The sequence below is a fragment of the Aphelocoma coerulescens genome, chromosome 8, assembly GCF_041296385.1.
Source record: "Aphelocoma coerulescens isolate FSJ_1873_10779 chromosome 8, UR_Acoe_1.0, whole genome shotgun sequence".
Taxonomy (NCBI): Eukaryota; Metazoa; Chordata; class Aves; order Passeriformes; family Corvidae; genus Aphelocoma; species Aphelocoma coerulescens.
The window spans coordinates 7,438,729-7,458,524 of NC_091022.1; the positions used below are offsets into that span (position 1 = coordinate 7,438,729).

At 40.4% G+C, this 19,796-nt stretch overlaps 2 protein-coding genes across 5 annotated transcripts; one reads left to right on the forward strand and one right to left on the reverse strand.

Annotated features, from left to right (window-relative positions):
• Positions 1–466: 466 nt before the first annotated feature.
• METTL18 (methyltransferase 18, RPL3 N3(tau)-histidine) lies at positions 467–2,261 on the reverse strand. Of its 4 annotated transcripts, none has more exons than XM_069023776.1 (2): positions 2,175–2,261; positions 467–1,665 (listed from the first exon to the last, which is right to left on the reverse strand). In XM_069023776.1, exon 2 carries the CDS (start codon positions 1,542–1,544, stop codon positions 486–488), a length of 1,059 nt encoding a protein of 352 aa, XP_068879877.1. In that variant the 5' UTR covers positions 1,545–1,665; positions 2,175–2,261; the 3' UTR covers positions 467–485. The 4 variants fall into 4 exon arrangements, with proteins under 4 accessions (XP_068879877.1, XP_068879876.1, XP_068879879.1 ...); XM_069023775.1 differs by having other exon boundaries at positions 467–1,668; positions 2,175–2,230; XM_069023778.1 differs by lacking the exon at positions 2,175–2,261 and adding an exon at positions 1,978–2,104.
• Positions 2,262–2,291: 30 nt separating this feature from the next.
• FIRRM (FIGNL1 interacting regulator of recombination and mitosis) lies at positions 2,292–19,782 on the forward strand. Its single transcript, XM_069023779.1, has 24 exons — positions 2,292–2,408; positions 2,996–3,035; positions 3,742–3,830; positions 5,044–5,148; positions 5,687–5,827; positions 6,819–6,981; positions 7,323–7,407; positions 7,953–8,091; positions 8,544–8,624; positions 8,959–9,023; positions 10,426–10,574; positions 11,148–11,256; positions 11,722–11,908; positions 12,252–12,334; positions 12,711–12,762; positions 13,081–13,170; positions 13,870–14,055; positions 14,732–14,854; positions 15,767–15,862; positions 16,293–16,406; positions 16,832–16,936; positions 17,696–17,776; positions 18,492–18,605; positions 18,912–19,782. Exons 1-24 carry the CDS (start codon positions 2,310–2,312, stop codon positions 19,095–19,097), a joined length of 2,682 nt encoding a protein of 893 aa, XP_068879880.1. The 5' UTR covers positions 2,292–2,309; the 3' UTR covers positions 19,098–19,782.
• The last annotated feature ends 14 nt before the right edge of the window (positions 19,783–19,796 follow it).

Sequence of the window (19,796 nt, forward strand, 5' to 3'; positions counted from 1 at the left end):
CTACAATCATATCCCCCTCTGCTGGCAAAGCAGCAGAGCTCAGAGGTGTGCGGTCCCTGCCTGAATCTGGCTGCAGTTAAACCACCCAACCCTTGAGAAAAGCCTCTTGCACTAATTTTGAATGCTAACTGCATCTAATTCAGCTACAATACATCATGGTCACTGCTGTGTCATCCCCATGTGATGTATGTCATTCCTGTGCTGTACAGTTCTGGTCCTGACAAAGAATGTGAAAGTCTGGCTGGAGACAACTACTTGCTTAACCTTTAAACACAAATAAATTACAATTACTTATCATCAAAAGGTGCTGCTTTAAGCAGATCTCTATGCAAAGTTGACATCAGAAAAGTCTCTCACTTCTAGTCAGACACCAGAATTTGTCAAACATTTCAACAACCAGCATCCTTGTCAAACCAGAATAACAGAGGAAAAAGCAAAGAGATAGGAGGATTAAAACACTTTTGAGTTATTTTTGAAGGATTAGTTTAATTTGAACAGGAATCTTTAAAGGCAATTTCCATAATGCATCGCTGCAGACCCTGATCAATTGTTTTAACCACACTGGTTCTAAACACATTTTTCTTTTCAATGAATTTCTCAAAAAGATAGATACCACCACCAACTCCAAAATAATGTACTTTGCTTGCCAAATACACACAGCCATTTTTATCCAAGAGCTCAGCTAGTGTATCATGCAGAGCACTGTAGTAGTCAGGATTATAGATGGTCTCAGAGGTGAGAATGATGTCATACTTTGAAAAGGGTTTGTTGCTGCTTAACAGGAGCTGGCTGACTTGAGACCACTCTCCAGAAAAAAATCTGCATCTGTTGAGCACATCAGGTGAGTCCTCTGCTTTTCTGGCCCTCTTTGAAGGAGGCTTGCTGGCTTTTCTGTCCTTCCCACTGCCCATCATCCTGCCTTCATTAATACAGTTGGCTACCACATTAGGCAAGGTTATTTCATCAATCACTGTGCTGTTGTAGTCCTGAAAATGGACTCTGTCAGCTTTACCCCTTAAAGCAACAATTCCCAGCAATCCAGCCCCACAGCCAAGATCCAATACAGTCTTGTTGGTAAATTCTATTTCAGCCTCAGAAAAGTAGTCCATGAGATCAAAGGTGCATTCCCAGATTTTCAGTCCTCCTTCATAGAACCCTGGGATGAGATCAGAGTGAGAAGAAACACTTTTGGACACGATGCCTTCTCTGTCAGTGTCACCCGAACACATAATTTCCAATACAGACAACTTTACGTAAGACAGGTCCAATACCGTTTCCATGACTTTATTTTCCAATACTTTGTTGAGATCTTCGGGAATACTGTGCTCCTTGGCAGCTTTCACACAGAGCTTTTTCTTTGAAGTTGTCTCATTCTGGTGCTCCTCAGTACCCAGCTTAGGGCTGGAGTCTGCTGCAGGATCAGCCGTTTTCCTGCTCTTTTCTGTGGATTCCTGCTTGTGTTGTGGAGAGCACAGCACCAAGAAGTGAGCATCTCCCTCACTGTTCTCATGTTCATCAACAGCAAAATTAAATCGAAAATCCATTTTCAGGAATAACACTTTTAAAAAAGCTTAATTTATTACAGCCAGATTTTATGGTATTGTTACAGGAAAGAGTATTTTGCTGGTGCAGTATCAGATGTCTTGCAAAGAGCCAGGTGAATTACTGCTGGAAATAAATAGTTTTATGTATCATTAATATCAGCACAAGCCATCTAATTGTAGCATCCTGATTTTCATTACCAGGCTCCCCCGGGAAGTCGTGGAATCTCCCTCTCTAGAAACATTCCAAACCCACCTGGACACGTCCTTGTGTCACCAGCTCTGGGTGACCCTGCCTTGGCAAGGAGGGTTGGACCGGATGATCTCCAGAGCTCCCTTCCAACCCTAACGATTCTGGGATTTTAAAAACCCGCTCTCTAACCCTTTAAATTTATGAAAACACAGCGTTACCGGTGCCCGCCCCCTTCTCACATACCATAGGTATGGGAAGGCAAGGGAATTAGGACAGCTGCTATCTCCGCTAAAACTCGCATTTCAGACTCAGCCTTTCAATGGGCGCAAACCCAATGCGCGGAGTGGCCGCACTGCCCCTTCCCCGCTCCTACGCAGGCCGGCTGAGGCGCTCCGGGCGCGCTTCCCACCCCGTTTTCCCTGCCCCGTGCCCGTACCCACCCGCAGCTGCCGGCGGAGCCGTCCTCCGCTTCTCCCACGTGGAGCCGCTTCCGCTTCCTCGGCCGCGGAGCCTTGTGGGAGCGCGGGGCGCCTTTCCCGCCGCTGCCCCGTCCTGAGGAGAGCGTGGCCGCCGCCATGTCCCAGACAGACCCCGAGCTGCTCCTGCGGGAGCTCGGGGGCTGGGACTGGGAGCTCTGCCGCCGGGAGCTGCCCGCTGTCCTGCCCCGGCTCCTTATATCCTTCCCAGCAGGGCTCTTGGGGAGCTGCGCGAAGGCACAGGAGTGGTGAGGGGGTGTGTGGGGGTTGTGTGCATCCTTCAGTGCTCCACGGTTTAATCAAATCTGTGTGAGGGAAAGTGATGGGACCTTTGTGAGGGGCCGACACAGCATAGAACGGCCGGGTGCAGGGAATTTTTCTGGAGACGAGTACAGCCCTTCCTTGAAATAAAAGTCATAGAATCTAGAAAATCGCGTGTGGTTCATTTAGCACTGTAGATAATTCCCCAACACAACCCTCATCTACCCTTCCCCCCGGCCCCCCAAAAACCCCAAACCCCTAAAAAACCCAAACCCACACACCACCAAAAAAAAAACACCAAACCAAACCAAAAAAACCAACCATCAAGATTTACTCTAATACATTGCAGAAATGCTTTTCTCTTCCTGTGGGCACTCTGGGCTATCAGACTGCCTTGGTTATGGAGCATCCCTGCCAATTTCATACGTATATGAGACAGAGTGAGAGAAGCCACTGTGGCTTCTGCAGGTCCTTTAAAGATAACCTTTATAGCAGAACAAATTGATTTTCTTTAACGTTTTTACTCAATGTATCAAGAGTCTGAAGACTGGACTGAGCATATTCGTAAGTAATGGCTAAGAAGTGCCTCTTCCTGTGGAACCCTGTATTGCAACTGCATTATAATCACTGCAGTGCTTAAAATACTTCTGATACAACTGGGGATTTTCAGAGTCTTCAGCAATCCTGCTGGCCCTTGCAAATTCCACAAACTGCATGTTGAATAAGCTTTATAAAAGTCCCTATCAAAGCTCTGCGTGTAAGGCTGTTTTTTCCTTTCTGCTACTTCTGATCTTGAAACACATGAAAGAAGGGTGCTTTTTATCTTGCGTTTTATTGTCTTTTGGGCTGTTATCTTCCAGGTGACAAAGTTGATAGTTAAAAGAAAATGAGGCTCATATGTAACTGTTTAGAAGTGTTGCTAAAACTCACTGTTACATTGCATATTATGTTACATTATAAAATGTGCAACTATTTGCAGTTTGGAATATGGCAAATACTAGATCTGTAGGCTGGCAGTTGTGCTCAGCCTTCAACTAAGTTTAGTCAGGCATGCTGCTATTTTTAATGGGTTTGTGCATGTTGGAGCTGTTACAGTTACTTGATTTTTCAGATAATGCATGTGTGTTGTCATGCATTTCAGATAAGGCAAATGCTGTGTTGCATCTCTCAAAATCAAGTACCTGATCTGTTTTTGCTTTCTGCAGTTCTTTGTTTCCAAGGTTGCTGTATATTTCTGATAATCACACATTGTAAATGTTTTTCTTTGCAGGTGTTTTGAGGATCCTGACTGAAATGTTTTTGCCACATATCAGCCTTGAAGATTTGGAAGAAACTTTCTTCTCTAAAGTATTACCTAAGGTAGAACAGCTCCAATTAACTGTGGAATTGTCAGTCAGTCCAGTGCTAGAACCTGCTTGGAATGCAGTGATTCTTTTTTTGAAGTTGCACAATGTAATTATTCTGTGGGATACAAAAATTGAAACTGAAATTTTACCCTTTAAGAGTTTTCACAGTGTTGTGTTGAATTGTTTCTGTGATTGTTCTCATTCTTTACAGTAGGGAGAGAATCAAATATACAATTCTGCTTTCTATATTCAGCAGTAGACTTGGGTTTTATTTATTTTTGAGAAGATTGGGCTTTTTGTAAAATGACCGAGGTGGAGAATTTTTATGAGAGGTAGCTTTTCAGGACAAGTAAACTGAAGAACTCAACATTCCTATACCATGAATAAATGTTGTGAAATTTGTGAACTAATATAATGAATAAAGTTTTAGACTGTACTGACCTCACACATGTTTTCTGATTAAATGATGGAGACTTTTGTGCTATAATTGTATTAAAATCAGTACTTGTGTTTTAAGTGAAGTAAAGCGGTGCCAAGTTACTGATTTAAGTTTTGGGCCTCAGCTTGTCCATTTTAAGAAGCCAGTAAAAAGGGCCACTGGATTTCTCTTACTTTATCTCAAGTAACAAATTTTGGAGATTACAAGAAAATTGTCTCCCAATAGGCATATCCTGAAAAAGAATCACTGTACCACTGTTTATCCTGCATGTGCCCAGAAGCACCTCACTGTCTTTGCAGTCTCAACAGTAACACTCATCAGATATCCAAAAAACCTCAATTAAAGTAGAAATAGAGGTTGTTTGTACGTCATGGACTTATTTTTTTAAGGTATTCAAAATGTAAATAATCATTCTCAACAAATAAATAATTTTTCTGAGACAAAATGAAAATATTTTTTAAAATGATATAGTTTTAACTAAGTACAAATCTTTGGTAGAATGAGGTATATATTTTTCAAGCAAATTAGCTAAGAATTTTGTTTTACTAACAGATTTTAGAAGAAATAAGAGCTACAATATCTTCTGTCTATAATATATATATATATATGTAGAAGATTTTTGCTTCATGTTGTATCATGCTTTGTGACTGAAATGCTGGAAAGTGTTTTCTCTTGTAAGTTCTGTCTGTGCCTCCATGCCAAGGAAGCAAGCAGGTATAGCATGGTGTTACTATTTGCATGGTTACCTTTGTAAATAAAATGTTTCAGTTTTGTTGTGTTCTGACAGACTCTACGGTTCTTTGATAACTTGACGAGTGAATTATCCAGCGAGGCCAAAGGATTGACCAGCCAGAGCACAGAGTTATGCAGTACTGTACGGAATCTGTTACAGGCAAGTCCCATCACATAAGCTGTCAAAATAATGTTTACATCACTCTTTGCTTTTATCTAAACTGTGAAAATGTTTTTAGAATGTTTTTGCCAGCTACTGGTGGTTAAAATGTAATTTAATCTTCCTTTGTAGTTCAGTTAACATTTTGTGAATGATTTGATTACATCTAGCATGTGATGCTAATAATAATTTAAAAAATCATCTCAAATTCTGCTTAAGTTCCTATTACAGATGGAATGTGACTCCCCATATTTAAAGAGTGAATCTGGCGCCTGTTTATACAGTCACTTCATTCTAAGTTTTAAAATTTTTGTTAGTGGAGAACAATAGTCAAAGAAGTAAGAAGTTTTCACAGAGGATATGGTATCGGAGAAAAGCTCTGGACCTTCATTATCTTTAACAAGCTACTTATTTATGCAAATAGCAGTGAACTTTAAATGCCATAAAAATCTCGGTGCATTTCAGCTAAGAAAAGATGCTTTTGGAGGTATTGCAGGAGTGAACAGCATAGCCTGATGTTGTTCATCCTTGCTCTCAGACCATGGTGCAGCTGCTGGAGACTCTGACAGGCTGTGTGCGCTACGTCTGCTCGCTGCAGGAGTGCGTGTCCCTGCAGAGCATCCGCTCCCTCCCTTCCTCCGTCCTCTATGTGATAAAGAGCACCTTCACACACTGCAAGGTAGGGTTCTGCTGGAAGCACAAAAACCCTTACGCTCCTTGGCTTTTAGGAAACACTTTATAAGAAGATCCTATTTTAAAATTATATTGTTGTCGAATTATTATTCTTTTAGTTTTAGTTGTTAAATCGTTTGCAGAATGCACTTAGTGCACAAGTACAAAGATGATTTTTCAGTTGTCTGCCCAGCAAATCTGACCTGCTGGTGAGAGGCTCAGACTGGGCTATTTCCATATTTTGCATCAGTGTTAACTGAACATTCTACTCATGAGCAGAGTGCTCTGAGAGATCTGTGCAGCCTTGATGGCTGCAGTATTTTCAGAGCTACAAATGGCTACAAACATGGTGTGACCTACGTGGTTTTTCTGAAGTTCCAGAATGTATTGAAAGTTGAGATTAGCAGATTTAGGTTGGTTACCGTGAGTAGCGTGTATCAGTTTCAGATATGGACTGATCTGGATCTTCAGATGCAACAGTAATTCCCTCTAAGCATTGAAAATAAAATAAGATTATTGTAAGAACACACTAACTTTTGGATGTCTTTCATTTTCACTTTTAATTTGTCTTTCTTATGGGAATATTTACATCAGTTTTCCAAGTCAGGACTCAAACTCAGGTGCTATACCTTTATCTAGCAATTCTAATATGGAAGTATTGGGAAGTATTTGGAATGCTACTTCCTTTGTTGCTAGCATTTCCCTGTTTGGTTCAGAAATATGATCTTAGGTTCATACATAGAGGTCTAATCCAGAGCCCCCTAAAACGCACAAGAGCCAGTCAGACCTCATTAGTTGTCCACAAGCTGCAGGTGAATGCAGTTTATATTGAGTGGTCAGGGGCTGTGTTACTGAGTTAAATTGAGTTAAAGGAGGTATATCTGTGCCTTGTTTTTTTTCCAGAGAAATGTATGGTGAAGCTCTTGGTGTTTTCAGCATGTGAAAAATCAGGCTGTGAGTCCTGAACTCTTTTATAAACCTCTCCCTCCCCATTTCAGGACAGTGAATCAGTGTACTGTGGGCACCTGCATTTAATTTCTGACCTCCTACAAGCCGTGTTTAAGGAAACTTACTCCCTTCAGAAACAGCTGATGGAACTGGTTGATCTGATTTCCATAGGGTCTGCTTCCACTGAAGATGACATCACATATATGGTGTCAGGTATATTTGGATATAATACTTTCTTAGTCTTGCTCAGTATTTTTTTCTATGGAGAGTATGTTTGAAATTTTAAAACAAGTTTCTGAGTGTGCTCAGTTCCTACTGTCCTGACCAGCCTTTCAGAAAGGAGCATTTTGAAGCTTGAAATATTTCCATTTTATTCCTGAAGTTTCCTCTGTGGCATGGGGCATGTTGTGTAGGTTTGTAGGAAAGGGGCAACACCTAAACGCTGAGCCATTTTCCCAATTCATGTCAATGTGCTGCTATTCTCTTAGTATTCTCTTGGGATTGCTGTGAACTCATAAACTGATTTAACTCTGTTGCTGCTGTTATTTCCTTAGTAATCCACACTGTGCTGGAGATCTGCTCTGTAATTTCCAATATGGACCACGCTCTTCATGCCAATACATGGAAGTTCATAATCAAGTATGTCATGGAACTCTTTGGATTTTAGTGTGCTATCATTTTAAATAATGAACATCTCAATTGCTTTGTGTTCAGAGTTTCTAATAAAATTAAAATTAGAGAATTTAATGTAGCTATTTAGTAAGTAAATTTAGAAACAATTGAGAAATTTAGCTAGGAGATAATATTAAAGCACTTCCAGTGAAAGTAGGTAGGAATTGGTATGAAAAGTAATAGAAACTTGACTTTTTGTATTGCAATGCAGAAGAAAATTTAAAACACCATTGTCTGAATAAATAATATTAAGAGGTCTGACCTGCAATTTTGTAGACGTTTTTGGGTTGAGTTGTCTGTCTTGCACTTCCATCCTGCCTGTCCCCTGTGTTTCAGCCATGGCCATGGGGAGAGTTGTTCTCTCTGAGTTTCTGCTTTCAGTGTACATGGATATTGCACCAATCACTGCTGAATAAAAGCCTAAATAGAAGAATTAGTTGCTTGGATTTGTAGGAACTCATTGCACGATCACTTCTGACAATTAAATACCTGATTATATTCCTGTCTTTCAGGCAAAGCCTGAAGCATCACTCCCTGCTGCAGTGCCACCTGAAACACAGTGACATCCTTGGTGGCCTGTGCAGGGACACTCTTCTTTCTTTTGACTCCTGTTTGCAGCTGGCTGAGCAAATGAAGGTGTCAGAGACACAGGTGAATTAAAAAGCTTCCAAAGCTGCCAGTGAACTTGAGGAGGATAAATTCTTTGTGCTGTATTATCACTTAGAGTAATTTGGTTTGGGTTTTTTGGGGTTTTATTTCATGTGGTAGGCAAAACGCCTGTGAAACCACATGAATGTGAGGCCCATAACTTTGTGTAGATTGAGAATGTTTTACTGAGACACTTAAGTTTTCACTTATGTAAGAATTAGGTAAGAATTTTTTTTATTTCCTAAACTGACAATATCCCAAGGTCAATAAAATTCTTAATATTGCTCTAAAAATGTTGAAGCATACATACTGAATATTTTTAAAGTTTTTCCCCCTTAGCTGCAGAGTCTGTAGAGAATCAAATGTGAAATAGGTTTTGAACACTGTTAGCAATCTAACTTCCTGTTTTGCTGTATTACTCTATATTAAGTTTTAGAACTGCTTCTTTTGGACAGGAGGGCACTGACGTCAGGCTGTTCCAGAAGACCGTCAAATTGTGCAGGTTCTTTGCTAACTCCCTTGTACACTACACCAAGGTATGTTTTAATACTTGAATTCTATGTTAGTATTAAATTTAAGCCTCTGGTCTGCAAATGGAATAATTTTGTACTGCATAATATCTTAACAATTTTCGGCTATCCCATATGGGCAGTGTAACTAACATCCCTACATCACCTGCTCGTAGTTCTTCCACCAGTAAATACTCACAAGCCTGTGCAGGGTTACTGCTGGGACTTCCCAGGAAAATAAACGAAAACAGGTTGTTTCATGCAGTGGCACTGAGTAGTTGGTAGGAGATGTCCAGTAATTAATATAATTAATCATGTATTTTATTTTAAAAGTATCACTCAAAATTGATGGCTTTTGCAGGAATTTCTTGCTTGCTTCTCTGACTCCTGTTCTCAGTTACATCAGCTCTTTCTTCAGATATACAGGTATGTGAAGTACAAATAATCGATTATTGGTAGTGTCTTAATAACATTTCCATATTGTATTCTTACATTACAAAATATTTTGAGATGTAAAAATGCAGTTCTCATTCCAGAGTTGTTGCTATCTTTTTTCATGTACAGAAAGCTAAAATATTTTTTAATAAATCATGCGTTTTTGTGTTACAAAGTTACCTTAACCCCCTTCTTGAGCAGTACTGTGCATGTCCCGTAATGACAAACCTTTAACTTTGTTGCAACTATTTATGGCAACATTTATTAACAAATTATCTGTAGAATATGCAGGAAAAAAAATTCTAGGACTAAATGCAGGTCTCAGCAGTGCCTTTTGACAGATTGTTTCTACTTTAAGACAAAGTATGGAAAAATTTGTCCTGGAGAAAGAGGGGATCAGAAAGAGAATATCCTGAAATTTTTCATAGCTTTATTGTTGTGTTAATAATCTTGTGAAGTCTCACAGAAGGACTTTGGTTCTCCTGGCAGCAGATGCTCTTATAATAAATTATAAATGTCTGCAAGTGGTTTATCACGTTCCTTTCAAAAAATTTTGTTCTATTTGCTGCAGTGATGGGGAGGCATAAGGAAACACAGACTTTGTACTGGTAATTCTTTATATTATGAAATCAGGCTGATTTTGGCCTTTTTTTTGGAATTCAAACCAGGTTCTGTGGTGAGATGTGCACATGAGTTTACTGCATGTTCCACTGCAAGATTGGGTGGATGGATTTTTTTTTATGAGTTTCTTCTTCTAAGTTTACTTACCTTGTAGGTCTTTCTCAAGGGGAAGGTTGTAAACTTTTATTCACTCAGGGAAACTGAGCAGGATTTTTGAGTAGGAAGGTAGTGTTTTTACAGTTGACTTTATAAGCTGCAAGAGTAGAAGGTTTTCATTTCATGATCTCTTGCTTTTTTCTCATATTGCTTCTTTTTTTCTTTTATTGCCCAAGGTTTTTTTTGCTCTTCAGAGGAATTGTGGTACCCTTTTAGGGTCATGTGTTAAATTAGTGCTGTCACATTTATGACTGTCAAATTGTTTATAAAGGCATTTTTCTTGGCTTTTCCTTTCGCTCAACTCTTTGTGATTTGGTGTGTTTCTTCTAATAGATGTTATGTATTTTACGTGCATTTTCTGTGAGCTTGTAAGGTTTTCTTTAAATGTTTAGTAAAATGTGGATTGTGATGGAACAGATGCTTATTTTAAAGACTGAATGCAGAGTTGTAACTCTTGGGCTATAGCAGATTTTAAAATGGGGAGCTTTTTCTGTCTTTTATTTCACGGGAACAAGGAAATAATGATTTTGCCTTTTTGTAGTTCTTTTGGAGAAAAGTAGTGTTGCTGAAAATGCTACTGAGAAAATTAAACTTTTTTTTTTTTATTCCCCCTCAGCAAATTTCCTCACAGTCTTTATGCTCCAGAGATCTTGGAAGTTCATCAAGATGAAATATCCCGAGTTTTTCTTGTGGCTCTGGACCCTCTGATCAACCAGCTTCTTCCCTTTAGTCCTTTCATGGAGCAAGTGTTAAGTGAAAAGTTAGGTGGGTTGAAAGTACAGCTCTCAGTGCTGTCTGAGGGATCAGGATTGACATTTTGGCTTTTTGGACCATAAGCAATATTCTGTACTCGTTTGCTTGTCTTTGGTTCTTTTGTAAGTACTGTGATAGAACTGATTGCATGCTAACTTGGATGGATTTTATAATGGATAGTTCATGTTGTTGCTGAATTCATCTTTTCCAAAGTACTCATAACAACTGCAATATTAATCTGGTTAGCACCAATCCTATCAATTCTGCTCTTTTGCATAATTTCAATCCACATTTGCCACAAACTTTCAAAGTAAGATGAAATTTTTCTGCTGTTCTGTTGTTGGGGGAAGACAGCTATTTTTTCCTAAATTAAGTATTTTCTGTGAAAAGTAGAATGCCTTCAAACTGAAAAATTATCAGCTTTTGTTTCAACAAGCCCTTCTCCCTGATTTCTGCCCTGACCAACATATCACAATTCTGAGGTAGCTCATCAGTTTGCCTATACACTTGCTTAAAAGCCAGTTTACACACACAGTAAATATATCCATCCAACTTACTTCACATTTGAAACCCAAACTTCTACAGGTCTCCCTCCTGAGCAGCAGCTGCCCCAGTGTCTCCTCCTGCTTACCATAATGGACAAGCTGTCCTCTCAGCCTGAAGAAGTGCAAACTCTCTGGAACACAAGAAAAAGGTACTAAAAAGGTTTTGGTTGTAGTTCTTCAACAGCATGTTGTTCCATACAGGCAAACAAAGGGGCTCAGCTGCTTGAGTTTCCTTTGCAACTGAACAGTAAAATTGTCACTATGGATTTATATCCTTATGCCAAGACAAATAGGATCTGGTGTTCATTGCCTCAGGAGTGAAGGCTACAGAGCCAGAGATGTCTTTGTTTTTGCAGGAAAGGAATGGTATTTTGAGTACTAGCAGGGTAGGAAGAAGGATATGTGTGTAATTCATTGATACTTCACTAAGTTAAAATCTCACACTTTTATGCCTGAACCCTCTAATAATCTGGTGTAAAAGCACAGAAGTTATTGCCATCTTTTCTGGCCAAAGACAAAGATTTTTTAATACAGATGTTGCTTGCAGGATATGGGACTTACATATCTGTAACCAAGCTGTTATCTTTTTTGGTTTTTTTCTTTCCCCCTTGCAGCCTGTCTTTGTTTTCAGCTCTCTTCTTCAGTTTCCAGCAATGTTGTGGGGAGCTTTCTCTCCCTGTCCGTTTGCCAGAGGTGGTCAGTACTGGACAGCCAGCAGTTCCCATCACCCTCTATCACTATGTCTGTGTCCACCTGTGCTCCTTCATTGCTTCCACACTCCCATCATACTTCCCTCAGCTGGTGAGATTGGGTTTTGTTTATCAGTTCTTCAGCTGTTGTGATGCATAGGTGCTCCTTAAAAAGAATGGGTTTTTTCTAATGATGTAACTCTGGAGAGATGCTTGGGTAAGAAGTGGTTCTGTAGAAATCAGCTTTGACACAGTTACATGGCTGGAGTTCAGTTATACAGCAAATGTCACTTGTGGGAAAGGGGAAAATAAAGCTTCCTACAAGTTCTTGGGGGCCTAGTGGTTTTGGCAATTTTTGTGCTCTTTCGCAGGAGGGAAAGTCAAGTCGTTATAAAAGTTCGGTGCTTTCTTTTATGCAGTATTCAAATTGCGTTAATTTTCCCATTTCTCCTCAGGAGTGTGCCCTGCTGGACGCTGTGCTGGGTTCTAGTATGATCACGTCTCTGCTAGCAATGGACTCGTGGTGCTTCCTTGCCCGGTAAGATGCTCCTATTACAAGTCAAGCAGGTTTTCCACACATCCAGTTCATTTTGTTTTTGTACTTAATTCCTTGAGAGAGATTTTTGTAAGACAGAATTGTCCCAGAATTGGATTATTTTCAGATACAGAGCATATTTTGAAAATTAGGAGTAGAAATGACTTAGCCGTTTTTACATTCTTGCAAGCAAGATGAACATAGCTTCTCTGTTATTTAGTAATTGGTTTTTGAAATGGTTGTCTCAAGTAGATTGGGTCTGCAAATCAAGTTTAAATATGTTAGAGGAAATGGCAGTTTCTCAGACAAGATTTATAATATTTAGTCTGTAAAAGAATAGGAAGTACAGATTCACAAACTGCTCTCGCTCATGTTTCAGGTATGGAACAGCTGAGCTGTGTGCTCACCACGTTAATGTGATCGCCCACTTGGTAAGAACCACAGTGATGTTTGCAGTTTGGCATCACTTTAAATCTGAGTGCTACCAGCAAAGATTCTAAATGATCAAAGACAGGAATTCTTTTTATAAATCCAAAAGGAGATTGTTTCAGTTCTTCAGATTGGGTTAGTAATTAGCAGAAGCAGTACAGTGAAAATATAAAACAATATGCCCTGCTTATTTTATTTACAGTGTTACTGCTGTGACTGCACATAGCAGTTCTGAGAACATCCTGTATAGAATTTATTTGCTAAGTGGTGCTTTTTCCCTTAGTGTAATGAGGTGCATTACTTTTTTTACCCTAATGCAGGTAAAGGCTTGGCCCAGTGACTGCTCCCAGGTCTCTGCCCTGGGTGTGCTGCTGAAGCGAATGCTGTTCTTGATGGCTCCAGAGCATCAGGCAAGTACAGCACCAGCATCTGCTGTTGTCAGTAGAAGAGATTTGAATCAGTGACCTGTGTTAAAATATCCCATTTCAGTTCTGGAGAAGTGACAAGACGTTGAGTGCTCACTTGCTGCACTTGTTATTGTACTTGTTATTACTTAGTCAAAGTCATTAAGTCACTAAGTTATTACTTATTGTGGATCCTACTTTTTGCAGAAGTGCTCTTTAAAATAAGAAAAGCACATTGACCTTTCTAAGAGTGTTATTGGGCACCAGTGAAGTCCTTTTTTTGACAAAATATAAAAACAGCATAACTCCCCAGATTTGCTGACACTGTGTCCTGTCATTGCATCTGTGACTGGTGTTTGTGAGCATTCCCATGACATCAGGTATCAGGAGTAATGTCCTGTCCTGTCAGTGCTTCTCTGTGTACTCTGGAGAGCCCTTTGTTCTACTCACTGGTGCCATTGCTTCAAGCAGCTGAAAGAATCAGTTGCCTAATCATTCTGATGTCCTATATGTGACAAGGGAGGTGGCAGTTTCTAAATGTTTTTTATATAAAAGGTTGGATTTTATTTAAAAAATGAAATATTTTACTCAACTTTTTTCACATAATATATCTGAAGCAAACCAGCAGTGCATTTTGGTTTCTCATCTTTCAGACTATCAAATTGTTTTGTGGTCTGTTTAGTTTCTATTACCTTTTGTTTCCAGGTAGAATTTGCTTATAAGTTTCTTCCTGAAGAGGTGGAGAACTTGGCTGTGTGGCAGCACGTGTCTCTCAGAGCCCTGAATCCTGACCTTAGGATACAAGTGGCATCTCAGCTGTGCACGGCAGGGCTCGCGCGGTGCCGGTGGTGGCTGAACGGCAGCCATGCCTTGGGAGAGCTCCCACCTGTGGTAAGGAGATCTGCTCATCTTTGGGAAAATGTTTGAACTCTGGGTTTTCAAACTACAAAGATTCTGTTGCTGTCACCTCAATTTTACTTTTCAGTCTGTTGCACAGCTTTTTTCTCCACCTGGCTGGCATATGCATGAGCAAGAACTCTCATGTTGTTTTCTTGTAGTATGCAGCACCTTAGGACTTCTACTGTGACAGTGGAAGTCTTGTGATTCACTAGTTACTCTAGTTGTTCTTTGCTCTCTGGGTGAGCAGATGTATTTTTCTTCAGCATTTCTGATTTATGCTGTACCTTAGCATACAATTACTCTTCAGTTTTAAAGTCCTGGCTGGTTTTATGCAGCATCATATCTGAAAGATGTTCACTGGTCTCCTTGGTGAGGGAATGTGAGAAATCAGAGGCTTCCACATGAAGTGTCTGCTGCCAGACTTCTCCGGCCAGTGCAGCAAATGACCTGCAGCATGTGTGAAACTCACAGGAGTAATGGATGGTTTCCCTGCTCTGGAAGCTTTATTGGCTGGTGTCCTGCTGGATTAACTGTTCTCTACAGTTGACACAGCACTTTGGGCTTCTTGCCATCTTGTATCATTTTAGATGTTTTGTATGAGCCTGGGGTTTTGGGTTGGTTTATGTGTAGTTTGTTTTGGTTGGTCTTACACATTTTTTTCTCCTAGAACACTGCCCTTTCTGTCCTGCTGGCTGCCTGCAGTTCTGCTGATGACACTCTGGAGGCAGAACTTAAGGCATCTGTCTTGGGAGTACTCAGTCAGTTCTGGTCTTTTTTCCAGGCTAAGCAGGTAAGAGAATTTGCTGCTCCACTGGTAAAAACATGTCTTGGAGAGGTGGGTGCTGTTTCCTCAAGTTGTTACTCATTTGTTTTATTTGGTTTGGACTGCTTCAGTAAAGTACAGCGTACAAGTGCTGCCCATCTGCTCTCATCTGGTTTATCTGTTGGGCAGGCATGAGCTCTGGGAAGCTTGAGTTTGAATTTCCTGAGTATTACATATTTGGTTCCTTGTTACTCCATCTGTTACTCAGTGTCAGATTCAGACTTGCTCAAGGAGAAGCCTGCAATACCTGATTTTGATTCATAGCAGTTACAAACTTAGTGTATTTTAATATTCATTATAATGTGAACAAAACTCAGGGTGATTTGATTAGAACACAGCCCAGCACATGGGGAGACACAGGGCTAATCACCCTCCTCCCAAGGGGGTCAGGCAATGTGTTTGTGACCACGTACCTGTTCATGGCTGCAGCTGCATAAAGGAAAGAAGAAAGGATTGTCAGGATTTTCATGCTCCAGATTAAAAAAGAAAGTTTGAGAGTGGGAGTGAAGAGCCAACAATGTGCCTCCTCAGAGGTCTTTTTCAATGTCAGCCATTCTGTGAGGACATTTGGCGACTGAAAGTGAAAAGAAATAGTTCAGATAGCCTTTAGGTGCTTATTTTAGTGAGTGGTGGAAGGAGATGAGGGTTAAGAAATATTCTCCATAAAAATCAAAGAAAATGGTCTTATACAATATGACTACCTAGAAATATTGATATGATTATTTTAATATTTTCTTCTGCTGCTTACAATGCAGTGCTTACAATACATGTGTGAAGTCAAGCTAAGAATTTTGGAACACTACTATAACTTGACATTTCCTAAGTTGTTATTTCATGAGCTAAAATGCAGTGTTACTGACATCTTGTGTTCTCTTCAAGGTCTCAGATGAGCCATGTCTCCAGAAGACACTGTGTTTATTACTTCACCTTTCGGAATTTTTCATCCAAGCATTAGATGCTCAACTGATTACCCAGGTAAAAAAAAAAAAAATCATAAAATCCCCAACACTACCTTATGAATAATTCACTACATGAAAACCAAGTTCTTTGTGATTTGTTGAAACCTCAGATGAGTTATTTCATGGTCTGGCCTTCTCTTAACAAGAAAATAATCTTCCTTGATTACTTCCCTGGCCTTTAAACCAAGCACATGGCATTTTGGTTAACACTGCTTTTGAGAATCCCTTTCCTCTGTAAGATAATTGAGATATATGGATGTGCTACAGAGAGCATGGTCATTTCTTTCTAAAATGTACCCTGCAGCTTTATCCTGGCCAGTTTTATTGGAGGTGCAGCATACCTCCTTCAGGTTTCTAAACTCCCTGTGTTTGGATTTAGAGATGAGCCTGCAGTTTTCACCTGCAGTCTGTCTGATGGAGCTTTGCTGGGGTTTTGTCTCCCGCAGGTGTTTGCACTGCAGTCATTCTTGCTCCAGCTGCATCCTCCGGATCATGTCCGTCTAGCAATGGTGGATTTTCTGTCTTCCATGGGAAAGGTGTTTATACCACAAGAAGCACAGGTAAATGTAATTGTGGCCTTAGTGAAATTATCTTGTCTTTTGATAAAACTATATGCCTATTATTTAAATATATTTAAATCTACAGTTAAAGGATCAAATTTGTTAAATACTTACAGGAGTGCCAGGATAATTGTCTTGGATTAATAGTCTGCAGCAGATTTATTTTTCATCAAGAGGTGCTGAGTACATGCAAGATGCTTGGAGGTTCAAATGCCAGTCCTTTCTCACTGGTGAGAGGCAACAAGAAGCGAGAATGGAACACATCACCTCCCTCACAGTGGTTCTTTAGCCAGACAGGGCAGTAACACTCACACATTTCCCAAACCTGTCCCTCAGTCTTACAGTGATTCTTTAATAATAAATCATGATGGTGAGATATGCACAACTAACTCTTGGGAACTGATGGATGCTTGTTCTTGTTGCAGAGGCAGGTTGTGCCCCAGCTGTCGTGTCTGTTTGCCTCTCTGCTGGCTGACCAGACCTGGCTGATTCACCAGCACGCACTGGAGGCATTCACACATTTTGCAGAGGTGAGAAGAGCACAACTCTGGGTGCAGGTGATGCCTTTTCCTGGTTTTAAAATCAAGAGTCGAACACGGTTAGAAGGGAAAAAGGGATTTTACCTTGGTATTTATTTTAAGGAGCCTTAGGTGCACACAGCCAGGTTGAATGCACCTCCATGCACACCCACAAAAGATCTGGTCTAACATTATAGGTCTTAGTAATTAGCATATCTATCAAAAATTCCCCAATGAGAGGCTTGAATGAGTCCCCCCTCCCCAAGGAGCTTTCCCCTGGATGGTTCTATCTTGGTTTACAAAATGTGTTCTGGAGAGGACCTTGGGGTCTGGGGCGCACTGGTCCCTAACTACAAAGCTTCTAAAATGTTTAGTCTCCTAGCTGAACAAACAACTCCAAGAATGTAGGCAAAAAGCACAAAGAATACAGAAGTTGTAAAAAGTTATAAAAGGAGTATAAAAGAAAAGGCAAAAAATCATCATGGCATCACAGGCATTTGACTCTGTTAACTTGTATTGTACAGAAATTCTCCTGTCTTAAATGTTTGCTGCTCCTCACTGCACAATCCGGATCTTAGTTACAGATGCTACTGCACATTAAAAGTACTAAGGGCTAGTGCAGTTGGAATTGATTTCAGGAGCTGGAAGTGAAGAAAGATTAGGCACTGGTTGTTTAGATTGGTTGCAAGAGGGCAGGGACTGTCACAGAAACATCTATTTTGTTCCCTTGTTAGCATGAATGTACTAAACAATCAATAACATTTTTGACAGGAAACAAGACATGAAGATGTTGTTCCTTGGTGCCTTAATTCTGAAGAAGCTAAGAACAAAGTTGTTAATTTTCTGGCTAAGGTACGTATATTGTTTAACCATTTTACTGCTTTCTTAGTTGATGCTGTACATCTGCTATAAGCAATACACAGCATCGGTCTACACTTGCATTATCTGCATGACCATTAAATAACTTTAAAATAAACTGTCTGGTTCAACTTTTCTACTTTTTTTAATCAGCAGAATTAACAACTGCCATTCCTATGCACACTGCTCCTCCAGTACTTCCAACTTTAAAAACAAAGCATTTATCCTCCTTAAACAAAAAATACTTATTAAATTACACTCTTATTTTTAAAAGAAGTTACATATTAAAAAGACAGGATTTGTTGTTTTGGTTTTATTTCCTTCCCCATTTCTCTTGGATCAGTTTCTGAAATCTAAATTAACATATGTGAAAAATCTCATTACCTTTTGCAAAACAGCAGAAATCCTCTTAAGAGCAGGTGGCTGTTGTTGCAGGACAGAGACACTGGGAAAGAGGCAGGGCTCTCTGGCTGAGCAGCTTTTGGCAAGCAGGTCATTTACAGAAGAACTGATAGCTGCCAATGATGCTAACCCAAAGTTGTAGATAACTTCAGTCTTCTGATCAGAAGAATGTGTGAGACATAATATTCTTTGAACTGCACATTAAAATTTCTCCCTCCCTCCCTTTTGTTCTGGCATATAAATTGAGCCTATGAAGGTTGGTAATGCTGCCTGGGTTTAGTTACCTCTCTTGGGGCTTTCTCCCTAGACAAGGCAGGTGGAAGAGACAAGAGAAGCACGAACGGAACGCCTGAAGCAAGAAAGGATTACCTGGCATGCACAGGCTTTAAAAGTGGATGGAAAATTGGAGTCAACAGGAGAGGTATGTTGTGCTTCTTTAAGCTATCTGGGTCCTCCTGTTAATTTCTGTCAGTTCTGGGGAGTGGCTGAAAAGGCTAAGATGGGTAAAAGGCTGCCCTCCATGGTCTGAGAAAACTGGTCACACGTGCACTCCCAGCCCTTAGTAAGATATCCTAATGGTCTGTAGTGCCTGCCAGGCAGCAAGAACTCTCACAGGACAAGGGAGTCTTGCAGCTCTGTTTCACCTAAGGGTTTCTCACATTTGGATAAAGACTGATACCTTAAGTACAGTATTAAAATGATGTTCCATGTTTACTTAAATCTGCAGCCTGTGGCCAAAAAAGCCTGTCACCCCCCCTCTGAGGAGCAGTACAAGGCAGCAGTAGGCACGATGGAGGGGGCAGTGGAGGCTGTGAAGCTGCTGCTCCAGAAAGGGTCCCCCCCAGCCTGGCTTGCAGTGAAGCTGGAGGCTCTGCACACAGCCATAGCCACCCTCAGGGACAGCTTGCAGTAGGTGCTCCACAGGGCTTGGGGACAACGAACCAGCTCAGCTCCCTGGTGGGAGGGAAGAGGTGCCTTTGTGCCAGGAGTGCTGCAGAAGAAGAATCTGTGACATGGGGCAATGCTCTGCAGTACTGCTGGGTCTTGGTTCACGTGCCAGAATGGACTGAGGCGTGCAGTGCCGGCCTGTCCTCCATAGCCAGTGGCTGGAAGGACTGATGGATTTGAGTGGACACTACTGGACATCTGAGCTGTGGGTTTGTATATTGCTTGTTCTTCTACTGTGTGGAGATACAATGTCATGAAATGTGTATTCTGAATACTGAGAGGTTTGAATCTGTTGTTAAAGTAGCAGTTACCTTGTTCCTGTCACATACAGGTGACCAGGCAGTAGGTGTTTTTATCTTTATTTTAAGATACACTCAAGAATAACAATTTAAGGCTCTACTGTTCTCTGACCATACCTTGGCTGCTGGTTCCACTTCATGCTAGGGCAATCCTTTAAAAATAATCTTTATTGGTCACAGTTAAGAGCAGAAAAACACGGCGCTTAAGCAGTTTGTGGTCATTCACTGTATGATTCCTAGCACCTCCTGTGCCACTGAGAACTATACAAACAGAAATAAATAAGCTGAATAAACTGTAAATTCATCTTAAAATCATCTCTTGGCTGAAAAGTTAAAAGGAGCCTTTCTAAGGGCTTTACTTTTCT

Bases quoted from the DNA above. Each gene is read 5' to 3' on its own strand.
- METTL18 (XM_069023776.1), bottom strand. From the start codon at position 1,544: ATGGATTTTCGATTTAATTTTGCTGTTGATGAACATGAGAACAGTGAG.
- FIRRM (XM_069023779.1), top strand. From the start codon at position 2,310: ATGTCCCAGACAGACCCCGAGCTGCTCCTGCGGGAGCTCGGGGGCTGG. The intron at 6,982-7,322 runs GTATATTTGGAT...TTATTTCCTTAG, and splicing joins CATCACATATATGGTGTCAG to TAATCCACACTGTGCTGGAG. The intron at 14,056-14,731 runs GTAAGGAGATCT...TTTTTCTCCTAG, and splicing joins TGGGAGAGCTCCCACCTGTG to AACACTGCCCTTTCTGTCCT.